The 12,507-nt window shown below is 38.0% G+C and overlaps 1 protein-coding gene across 5 annotated transcripts in view; it reads left to right on the top strand.

Moving 5' to 3' along the window:
- Positions 1–12,507, top strand: part of DOCK1 (dedicator of cytokinesis 1) — a 316,081-nt gene that overhangs the window by 175,761 nt on the left and 127,813 nt on the right. For all 5 annotated transcript variants that reach the window (XM_042792609.1, XM_042792599.1, XM_042792597.1 and 2 more), the window contains exons 28-29: positions 4,182–4,283; positions 10,968–11,062. In XM_042792609.1, the coding sequence (XP_042648543.1) occupies positions 4,182–4,283; positions 10,968–11,062 (197 nt within the window). The remainder of the gene's footprint in view (positions 1–4,181; positions 4,284–10,967; positions 11,063–12,507) is intronic.

The raw sequence follows: 12,507 nt of genomic DNA, 5'->3' as shown, positions 1-12,507 counted from the left end.
AAATGTTAATGAAAAATAAATGCAACTTATGCTTTATCATCTGTTCCTGATCGTGGTAATAGGGACATTATACTGAAATATCCCTTAACTTAGTGTAGTTTTGATTTCTCTTAGTTTTTCTCGGTAGACATAAGGAGCTTAATATTTCCAGTGCAGAGATTTCCCTGGAAGAAAATGGACAGGACTGTTTAAAATATGATGTTTTACCCTTGAGGGAGAAAAGAAATGGCTTGCGTTGTCTCTCCTGCAGGGAATTCTCTTCTTATTCTGAAATTTTTCAGTGTTAGTATTACTTGTGGGGACTATTTGATATTAAAATTTCCCTTCCCGGATCTGTTAAAGGGCCATTTGAACATTTATTATTTTATTGTAAAGATAATTTAAGAAAATAAGTACATTCCAAGCATTCATGTGCCTCTTCAACTTTTCCTTCAGAACTGTATTCTACAGGAATTAGAAGGAACTTTAAAGTTTGGAGTTGCGTGGTCACTTGCTTTTAATACAAAACCTATTTTCTGAATAATGATGCATTGTTTCCAAAGCAGAATCAGCTGCTTTGGTGGTTTGGTTGGTTGGTTGGTTTGTTTGTTTTTTTTCTTTTCTTTTAATGGAGCTGAATTATTAGTCCTCCAGGATGGGAGCTGGATCTGGCTTCCCTTACAACAGGCTTTCAGGTCCCATCATTTCACTTTGGGAATGCTAAATTCCCACGTGCCTCAAGGTACCTGGTTTGAAAAGAAAGAATGAATCCATCACCTCTGCTTTTGGGCAGGAGAGAAATTAATTGTATTACACTGCTTACAATGTGCATTAAATGCGCTTCTTTAGTATGATGTGGAGTAATTATCTCAGTCACTCTGTGACTACTTCATTTCTGAGCTTTGCAAGTAAGGAAGGATGTGAAATGCGTTTGGTATAGACCTTGACACTATTTCAGTGAATAAATAGCTAATAATTGCCCTGGGCAATGGCAAACCCCCTGTGTTGCCCTTGCAGTACTTGCTATATAAACGTAGGTTTGCAATTACTCCTACAGTTAAAATTGAAATTGATTTTTGAGAGAATTAGATACCTTTTTTCAATGTATTGCTTGGAGTGGTATGTTGCAAAAGATGACAATGGTCTCAGAATCCAAGTAAAGATTAAAAATCAACTTAAGATTAAAATTTAATCATGTTGTTAGCGATTGCTAAACAGTTAATAGACTATATTAAAAACACCTACAGTACAAATATTACCCATAAATAATTACAAAATTTTATTAACATTGTAATTAAGAGTATGCTGGCTACAAATGTTACCTCACTAAGTGCAAAGAAAATTATGAAAAGTATGCAGATGGCTGGTAGTGTACTTTTTTCTAATATTAACTAGATTTTCCTAACCAGCAGGGTTTTGAACACTGTTTAGCAGGTGGGGATCTGAAGACGAATGTTGTAGCAGGGATGTCTGTGTGTGTAATGCAACAGAGGCTTAAAGGAGCAATATGATATCAAAGAAGGAAAGGTTTTTTGTTACCAAGGTTATACTAAGATGAGATGAATCATTTTTTTTTTTTTTTTTTATGCAGGGAAACAGGAAAAAATGTTGATTAACTAGTCAAGGGCCCTGCCCCATTCTGCTCAGCACCACTTGTGCGGCTCACCATAAGCTGACGTGAGAACATTTAGCAAGTTTCTGTGATTTTCTTTAACTAAAACTTGAATGCGCTACAGAATCCCCTCATGTTCACGTTCCATTTGTATTTGCTAAGCTGGTTTATTTTTCTGTATTTACTTTTTTTCTCCAGCAACCGTTCCAGGTTTTGAACAAACCTCCCTATTTTCCTTTTTACCCTTCCGGGTGGAAGCAGAGCGTTTAACCACCACTCGTTAAACTTTCATGGGGCCCTTCCGATTCTCACCATGCTAATTAAGAAGATACTCTTCTCTAATTATCTCTCTCCTCAGGGACTCATCATTTTCCGTGGTTTAGGGGGACAGTCACGGCGGCTCCCCCCAGAATTAGGGTGCTGCTCCAGGGGAGGGCTGGGCTGCCTTGGCAGGAGCTGGGGGGTGTTGGAGGGGGAAGAGCGGGCTCGGGGACAAGCAGCCACCCCGGCCAGCAGCCAGAGGAGAGGAGAAGGGTCACCAGTAGACTCACAGGAGATGGCAATCAAGTTCATCCCCACCTCTAGCTGCTCCTAGATCTAAAAATGAATATAAGGATGCATTTGGAAGTATACCAGTTGCTCCACATTCATTTTTTCACATACGGCGCTGCCGTGATAATTTCCTCAGGTGTGAAATTAATCTTTTGACTGTTGCCGCCGTGTATATTAACTTAAATTACTCACCAAACGGGTAGATAAACACAGAAATACGACCAAAGCTATTAGTCAGTTATAAAAACTACTTTGTTAGAAGGAATCAGAGGCTGTATGTTGGCTGCTGGATTACCTGGAGAAGGCTGGGTTTGCAAATGTGGGGTTGATGTGTTTGTGTCAAGGAAGGTAAAGATATGTTTATGTGTTTGCAAAGATTATTTAAGTGTGTAAGCGTCTATAAAAAGGTACCATAAGCAAAACAAAGTTTGTCTGCAGCTCTCCTGAGCATTTATGTACCATCTACAGAACCTTACATGAAGTGATGGACTGAATTACATCTGCAGCCTAGTCTTAAGCAGCCAATTTAAAAAATTTATAATTCTGACTAGCAGTGAAACATCACTTTGATTGATGACATCATTAGGAGAACTAGGACTGAATATGAGCTACTGAATATTTTCTTGCAGGCATAAGCCCTTTTACAGTGTCTGTTATGTAGAGTGCTTGTTATACTGTGTTTTGACAATTAACATTTTGAGATTTTTGAGATGATCCCATCTTATTTACATTTCACAGTAGTAAACATTATCTTTGTACAGCCACAGCTTCTATTCTTGTCACAGTTTGTTATAAAGTTCTTTTGATGTCATGGAGCAGCAGCTCGATGGCCTTTCCTGTTCATATTTATGCCATTTGCATATGCCTGAGAACTCCCATCAGGTACCTTTGCATCATGTAGAAAAAATAATGCTCTCTCATGGACAAAATCAGTTGTGTGGGAGTTTAGATCTAAACTCTATTACATAGGAGAAAAGCAAATTCAAGGAGTGCTTATCTGGTGGAGATTGGGAGATTAGACTGTAAATAAGAGGGCACATAGCACAAACAGAGAACCTGGTGTCATTTTGTGTTTGATCTCAATTACTTGGACTGATGTAGAAATAAATATTTTAAATTGAAAGTAATGCAGATCTTAAAGGTAACAATAACAGCACTGCACTATGCTTAGGAAGAAGAGAAAATTCCCGAGTGCTCTGTCAGGCTGTGCCTGGTATAGAATAACCTTGAAAACGGCTCAGAAAGGGGAATTTACAATTTTATCAAACCGCATATAGAGTCATTTATTTTATGAGTAGTTCTGCTGGTTTCTTCCAGCATTTTTTTCTTCATTTAAGAGCAGAAAAGGTGTGGACACAATTACGGTAATAGGTCGAAGGGTTTTTAGCAGATAATCAGAGAAAGAGGATGGACAAGCAGAGAAGTCCTTGATGGGATCAGAACATCTAGTAGCCATGGAAGTGGGTTTCAGTTGTTACTATGATAATTTCCCATGCCAGAAGGAAAGATTAAACTTTTTCTTGGCACTTTTTACTTTTTCCATGGTTTGAGAGAGATATGGATGCTACTGGATTTTGTTTTGTTTTGTTTCTTTTAAGCATCACAAGACCTGAAAATACCAGTCAATGAAATTAAAACTTGAGGTTTAACTGTGGTGCTCAATATAATGATTTTTAAGAGATTTCTTCCTTGAGCAGAGGATCGACCTCCCAAATGCAAATCCTGATATTGTGTGATATTTTTAGGAGTGGTGTTTATTACCTTCCAAAGCCTTTAATACCTGAGTGATTTTTATATGAAGAATATGTTGCAGAATCTTCAGTGAAGATGGTGATAGAACCATGAAATTGTAAATAGAAACTTTTCAAGGTGTTTTTTGTTTTCTTGACAGAATTTTGCACGCCTGTTAATGAATTTAAAAGATAGCATTATATCCACTGTATTACACGGTGCTCCTTAGCAATATTATGCTTTGACAGCAAGTATTACATTGACCTATCTTAAATAATTGATTTATTTGTACTTTTGGTTTTGATAGGGGAGTTTTGTTGCATGCATGACTGCCATTTTGAGGCAAATGGAGGACTATCACTATGCTCATTTAATCAAGACTTTTGGAAAGATGCGGTCAGATGTTGTGGTAAGTTTGACATGTTTTATCTGTTCATAAGACAGTTGAGCTTGTATTCGTTTTGGTTTTTTTTTCTGTTCCTATTTGTTAAACACACTTGTGAAATGTAAACAAAATGTGTTTGACGTTACAGATTTAATATAAAAATAAGGAATAAAGAGCTATGACTTAAGCTTTCTGAACTTGCAAAGGAAAAAAAAATAACCTTCCTGCCACACATGGGAACAGCTCGTCTCTGGAGCTGTTGAATATTTTAAAAAGCAAGCACTGAGACAGTGGCTTTAAGGCAATTAAAAGAAGGCATTAGGAAATAGTAGTGCTGAGCCATTACTAAAAATCTGTTTCGTTAAAGAGGGAAGGAATAAAAGAAACACTTTCTCGAGGAGGGGAACTTTCAGCGTTAAATCTTCCAGATGTCCTGATTTCTTTGTTTAAATAGCTTTTACTTACAGATCTGCTCACTTTAAATTTTATACAAAACATTTTAACCTTAAAGATGCCCTTAGTTGTTAAATAAGCAATAATAATTGAAATTTGTCTTCTCAGAGTCGTTTGGTAGCCTAAATAAGCCAACAACACAACTTAATTAGAGCATAATAGAAGAGAGTTTATAGCTAAGGCGATAACTCTTTAATGACCTGAAACTATCATTGCCATATGGCAAGTGCATGCTGCAAAGTAGCTACCAAACTTGTTGGCTGAGATCCATCAATTAGTGGATGACCTGAAGCCTGATCAGCTCTCTCACGTTCCCCACTCTGGTGCTGGGGATTCTGTTGGGTGCTTTAGGCAGCTTTTGCCTGTGTTTTGATCTTCAGGGTGACCTTCGTTTCGGTTCCCTTCTTCCTTCCAAACCCAACGTAACAACATCCAGAGTCTTTCCTCTGTGTAATTTCATTTTGGTTGGATTTTTCAGTTTGCCTTTATGGCTTTAATTTTTGTTCTTCTTATTACTGCTTGCGTTCTGCAAGATTTGAACTCTTTGACCCTTGCCAGTTTTCAGATAAGGTGCTAGATCCTGTGGTGCTCAATTTGTACCTGATCTGGCATTACAAAAGTGATGACTCAAGGGGGTGAAGACAAAGTCCAACTGCAAAGAGCTGCACATGGGCATCACTATATTGAAAGGAGGGGTTGCTTCCCAGTTGGTCTGCTTCAGGATCTCTGAGCACTTACATGGATAGGCACTTGGTTTTCCACTAATGACAAAACATTCTCAAGCTAAATGCAGCTAGTGGAGTGAAAAGATTGGTTTTATCATACAGAAAAGACATGAATGTTATGGTGAATCAAGCCAAATATTTCTGTAATTTTTGAAGTGGTTCAAACCATTTGGCTCTGAAAACAGGCAAACTGGTTACAGGGTTTTGCATGGAAAAAGGTAAAAGCGATTTGCTCTTAAAATATGCAATGAAAAAATGTTGAGGAAAATGCAGGTTAGGAAATCTGTGATTACTCTAATGGTAATAAAAGTGTTTATTTTAAAGTCTCGCTTTTTTTGGTTTAAATTTTCTGAAAGGTGCTTCCACAGGTCAGATCTTCCTTGGTGAAAACAAGGGAGTAATTATATATTTGAAATTTGGCAAGCAGTCTATTTATAATCGCTTGTTTTAAGGGTTTGATTTATGTGCATGCAGGGCACTGGGATATATGAAGAATCACTTATTTCTTTTGTCTTGACGCTGTATGTTTGTCCCTTTCTGCGTGTTTTTGGGTTGTGTAGCAGAAATTGTTCAGTACTGTTAAAATCGTATTTTCCATCAGCACATGTACTATTTGACCACTTGTTGTCCACTGTTATGCCACTTGACAGTTGTTGGTGTTAGCAGATTTGCTAATCCAAACCTGGTCAGTTGCTGTAATACCTTTTATATCTTTAATTAAAATGTACCTTTGAAATGTTTTGATATTGTTGTTGATTAAATGATAATGTATGTTGATGGCAACAAAACATTGAAGGGGTCATATGTTAATGGTAGAAGATGCAACTTGAAACTGACTTTAAAGTATAAATAATATAAATGAAGGTGTGGAGGTACAATGGCAGAATATAGTTAATCCCGTGATAAAAGGCAACTACAGTTAGTAGACTAATTTTTTTTTTTTTTTTTTAACATAAACAAAACTGATTGAGCCATCATTTAGGATAAAAGGATGAAGATACAACCCAGTTTCTCCGTTTAAGAGCAAAGCTTACGTAACCTTTTCAGTGAGAACCAAAGCGAGGAGTTACTGTTCTCATAAGTACTTGTTCATAGATGAGATGTCATTGTTAATTTAAAACCCACATCTTGTTCACGATTTTGTGTTTCACCATCAGAATTGAAGCCCCATGAAGCTCTCCCAGGAGCATTGCCTCCTTTACCTTTATGGGTGCTATGGTTGAAGTTTGCCCATCTTCCTCTCTCAGAGCCTTTGTTTTCTTATGTCTTCAGTGGTGGGATGCTACTGATGTGTACTGTATGGGTATAGTCCTTGGTACTGTATGGTTTGGATGGAAAAAAAAAAAATAATTCTCTCCTTCTTTGTTTAACTTTTTATGTTTCTTCCATTTCTTTTTAGTCAGATGATTTCTTGAGCCAGTGCCAGTGCCGCAGGCTCACCCATTAGAGCTTAAATCCAGAAGTGTTTTCATTTAAACCTGGTTTCTCTACATATGGAGGTGATAACTGCATCTCCTATTACAGCGTTTTCAGTTTAATCGCAAAGGCATAAAGAAGCAGTGATTTAGAACTGAAACTAGGCTAATTCAAACAGACGTGAATAGGTTTTTCTTGAAAAAAACTTAGAAGAAAAAGGGAGAACTTAAGTGAAGCTGTGGTTGCTTCTTCACCATTGGAGACCCTTAAATCTTTCTTCAGCATGTGCTCTTGCTCAATCAGAAGTTATAAGCCCTGTGTTGGAACTGCTAGAGGAAACTTTATGACCTGTGTTATGTAGGTGTCAGTTTTAGGTTATTATAATGGTCTTCTTTGGCCTCAAAAATCTTAGAAAAAATGAGGTGGAATGCAATAAAACCAGTCTCTCTGCAGAATATATTGTTTAGGTTCATTAAGTTATTTCTGTTCAAAGAGGAATTTCTTACTGTCATCCTACTATCATCCTGAGATGAAACATCATCTGAGATCAGTGAAGTTATTTCTGGGACTAACTGATCTCTCTCTCTCCTTTTTACTTGGTACAATCTATATTCAGCAGAGACATATGTGGTATTATTTGACATAAAGATGTAAGTTAATGTTTTGCCATGTGGAGTATCTCAGAAGCATTCCTCCCTAACGACATTCAAGACAACATCCCGGAGTCAATGAGGTATGTAGAAAGACAAACTCCAGAGGCTGTTTTAGGTGAGAGTTTCTGCACCCCCATTTTCTTCTTCCTCTTTGATATTTTGCACTCCTAGACTTTGGTTTTTATGTGAGTATGTGCGTTGGTGAGTGTTGTGCATCCTTTTACAACACACTTTGCCCAACCATTGATGTGAGCGGGTGATCGTATGGCTTAGCAGACTCTTCTGTGCGGGATGTGGCGTGGAGAGTCACAGGGGATGCCCCGTGGTGGTGGAACCCCACCGAGGCAGCCCACCCAGGGCCATCCACAGTGGTGGAGAGTGGACTTTCCACAGACAGCTTCATCGGTGGAGCTCAGTGGAGGTTAAACTGTTGTCCTGAAAAGCTGTAGCTGAGTGTATTTGAAGTGTCTATAAGACAGGACTCAGCAAAGCCGAAGTTTTCATCAACTTGGCCTAAAGTTTTTTCATATCAAGTTCCTACACCTTTTAGCTAGTTATTTTTATTAAGCTTGAGAATTTATTGGAAAACCTCTTTGAAATCCAGGTCATGAAAAATAGGAATAGTGATGCAGGTGTATCGGGATGTGATACTCGGCAGCCTGGGGCAGATGGAATTGTCTGACCCTCCTCAGCCACTGTCTAGCCAGTTATGGGGCTGAGCTTACTCTACTTTCTTTCTGTAATTGGATGGGAATTTTGAAGGGGTCCTATCTATTGTGAATTTTGTTTCATTGGGATATTAAATAGGATTTGTATTTGTAGTTGGAGAGGGATCAGGAGTTGTAGCCCTTGCTCCTTTAGTACAGTTTTTTATCATTCCTTAATGTTCAGAACAATTTGTTCTGCTTCTAGATATGCTGAAATAAGACCAGTCTTGTATCTACAGCAGCACATTGTGAACTGATAGCTTCCCTCTCCACCCCCAAACCCCCAAAAAAACTCTGGGTTTTGCTCATAATATGAGGTTAATTCATATAACCCATTTGCTTTTCTGTAAGAAAGATAAAATGGACAAGAGAGAGCAAAATTATGAATACATGAAATACAGGTAAGCATCATAAGCTTTTTATTTGATCAATAATTAGCTTAGTTCTTATAGAGCATTATTTAAAGTACCTGTGTGAAAGGAGGTTTATTAAAATGTAAATATCAGTAGATTAAAATGCAGAGCTGAATTGGCAAGGCAGGTCAAATCATACACGGCACAGCCTCCAGGGTCAGTAACGAACGCGAATCATCCACAAAGTGTATGAACATTCATCCACCATCATGTGCAGCTTGATCAGCAGAGTGCAGAGGCTCAACAGCTGAGACCGGTGACAAATAAACTGTAAGGTAGAGTTTGCTACAAGAAATCAGGAAAGTATGCATCTGTATTCATAAAATATTAAGGGGACAAAAAGCACAGTGAGCTCAAATCTACCCTCTTGGGTGGGTGATGACCCTTCCCATGGTGCTGCTTCCACTACCATTTCAGTTATCGAAACACTAATTCCACTAAACGTTTCAGTTAGCTGTGGAGCAGCGTCAGTAAGAAAATCACCCGATACCTGCAGCTGAAAAAAACCACGCGCTCAAATGAAGCACTGCGCAGTGCTTGGGCAGGAAAATAAGCAGCATGATTATTAGGAATTATGTAACTCTTTCACCAAAATACATGAAAAATGAGCAGTAAAGTATGCAGCTTGATTTCTTAAATGAAGACACATTTTACTGAGCTAGTGGAGTGTGTGTCTGGGATGAATTTTGCCTTACGCAACAGCAACATCTCATTAACCACGAGCAGTTCCAAATTTTATCTCAATCCTGTTAATGTCAAAACATCTTTACTGATGTTGTGTTGCTGGGAGTGATTTTGGTGAAATAACAGGAGTTCTTTTACTAGTATTATGCATTTATTTGGTTTAAATGAATCTTTTGCGGCTGCTGATGCTCGTTGGCCCTCTTTGGCCTGGGCATCTCCTTGGGTACCAGTTGCTGGGATGCAGAGTGTCCCAGAGCATCCCTTGTGCCGTGCACACGGCGGAGCTGAGGAGCCTGGAAATTCACGTTGCTTCCTGATCTCGATGTTGTGTCCTCAGGATCTCTGCGGCTCCCTGCTTCCCCACTGACTGTGAATTTCTGAGGCAGGAAAAACATCTTAACAGAACAACGAATCCAAAGATAAAATGCAATAAAGAGGCTGGCTCCCATACATGAAGAAATACTTATGAGAGCAGTAACTTCATATTTGTTTCTCACTGAAAAGGTTACATAAAAACCAGTCTTAGTTAGAAGTCCAGTGAATGTAACATTCTGGGGGTTTTTTTGTAGGCATTTGACATTTTAAAGATAGACGAGATAAATACCATTACTGAGAAGCTGTAGCAAAGGGAAAATATTCTAACCTTGGAATAAAAGTTCATTTTTATCTCTGCATGAAGTGGATCAAGGACTTTTTGCATTAAGTTCTTTTTCCCCCCCTTTATCTTTCTCCAAGCATTTGATATTACTCAAATTGTTAGATAGCGATTATAGATTCCCAAATTGTAGAAGATGATTTACATTGTAAAGTGCACGAGGTTTCTGTTCCAAAGAGATGTGTGTTTATATCTGTGTAGAAATAAATTGGTTTATGCTACTAAATTAACTTTGTTCTGGGTCAGGTTTTCACTTGCAGAAGCAATTACTGCTACTCCCTCTGGGGGAGAGAGTCTCTCCTATTTTCAGGATGGCCAAAGAGTTGCTGTCGTCTACCCCAGGTCGGGATAATGTGCACCACCACGCTTACCTGAATGCAGTTTGGAGCTAGAGCATATATTTATTTTTTTTTTTAATAAACAGATAATCTTGATTTCAGGCAAGAGAAAATTTCAGGAGGGTATTCGCAAGGGGAGAGAAAACTCATCAACTGAATCCAGGGAGTATTTTTAGCATAATTTTAAGATTAAAATTAATGTCTTAGGTTTTTTCTCTTTCTGTGTACCAGTATGCTTTAACAACTTTTCAGTGCACACCAGGCATGTGTCGCAATGTGTATGCTGCAATACCAGCTGCACAAGAGGGGGACTGTACGACTTTGTGATATAGAAAAGAAATTAATTTTTTTCAGCAGAAACTGCCTTTGGATAACTGGCAAACCAGTGCTTGCACCTGAGTAATCACACCGTGGGTTGTTTGCGATGTAGGATTACTATTGCTATCGTTTCTGAAAAGTTTAAATAGAATTATTGTAGGATTTATGTACATAATATATAAACATGCCTTAGTAGAATTTATGTATGCTATATATGAGTAATGGCTTTTTTATGAAGCAGAACAGTAATGCACCTTTTGAATCTAATCATTAATAACTGACACTATCACTTGTATTTTTTTGGTCTAGAAGGGTGATCTTTTCCAAATATTTTCTCATCTTTTAGGATTTTCTGATGGAAACATTCATCATGTTCAAGAATCTCATTGGGAAGAACGTCTATCCCTTCGACTGGGTTATAATGAACATGATGCAGAATAAGTGAGTATAGAGGGAAAAGCACTGTAGCTTTCTGAGATGGCTGTTTCATGTTTGATCTGAAACAACAGTGTTGCTTGGAAACAGTAAAACACAATGCGGCAGCTAGGGTGTTTTTTTCTTTTTTTTTTTTTTTTTTTTTTTTCCTTCTGTGATGCAAGTAATTATTTAAAAATTGTCTTTGGAGATTGCAGGGCAGTGTTTTAGTGGCCTGTTTTGGGGCTCTTGGAGTCCACCACAGATTAAGGGTGGCGTCACTCTGAGAACTGAATTTTTGGAGTAGGGGTCTATACATAAAATTTATTCCTGTGTGGATAAATTATGTTTTGCATATGACCTCAAAAACTAGTGGTTATCATATGTTGACATGGAGTTGTATGTTCTGGAATATTTTCAGTGGTATTACCAAGGAAGAAATAAAAGGGAATTTTAATCTGAGATTCCATCAGCCTGGTAATGAAGAGACGGGCTGCAAATGTTTCTAATCCTCATGGTTTTTGCTCATAATTACAGCTTTGTCATTATTTAGCATTCTTTTGTGCAATATTTTATGTTTGTGACATTTATTAAGTGTGTTAAATGCTTTTATCTGTACGGTGATGAAAGTATAAGGAAAAAACAGTTTATTTACTATTTGCCTGGAGAAATCTCTTCTGTGTTTACTGGTAGCTGCCTTGCTATAAAGTTGTCAGTGTTTACTTATATAAAATCCTGAACCATAGTTCTTACTCTCGTTATAAAAATACACCGTAACTTTAATCTTGGCTTCTGAAGTCTCCTTAACTGCCAAATAAAATCCTTTCTTAATAAATACGAGTTAGGAGATTCGGCCATCTTTTGAGTTATACCCCTTGGCTGTGGATGCACACTTCTGTGTGGCTGCAGCTTGCAAAGCACCTGCTGTTTTAAATGAAGAGCCATTTGAGATTAGCTGATGAGGAACATCAGAAGCCCCTAGCCCCTCAGGTTCCTTTTTTTTTTTTTTTTTTTTTTTTTTTTTTAATTTTTTTTTTTACTTTTGAAAGTGGTTTTGGTTCAAGAACTCCAACTGTCTCGAGAGTCATGTTGCAGGTGCTTTGGAAAACCCCACAGCGTACATTACCTGGCATCCTTTCAAACAGGGGAGCACCTCTGTGCTTTGCAGAATCATTCAAGAGTTTGAGACGTGATTGGGAAGGGCTGTGTGTGGACAATATTAATGTCAGTTAAACAGTCACACAGCAATTACTGTGGTGTGAACAATATTGCGATGACTCTTCTCCCTGATGTAAAGATGATGAGTATTCCTTATGTTACCTTCACAATACTCCCAAATGACCTCTCAGTGTGCATTTGTGTGGGGATTTGGCCTCGTTCTTTTTTTTTAAACTGAGGAATTATGGCCCTAAAAATGAAAGGGCAGAAGTATAGAAAGAGTCTTTCCCTCACCACCATTTTTTCTTTAAAGC

This window comes from Tyto alba, unplaced genomic scaffold (genome assembly GCF_018691265.1).
Source record: "Tyto alba isolate M040663 unplaced genomic scaffold, T.alba_DEE_v4.0 Super-Scaffold_1, whole genome shotgun sequence".
Taxonomy (NCBI): Eukaryota; Metazoa; Chordata; class Aves; order Strigiformes; family Tytonidae; genus Tyto; species Tyto alba.
Note: the sequence above shows the minus strand (reverse complement) of the source record. Positions and strands in the feature narration are given on the sequence as shown.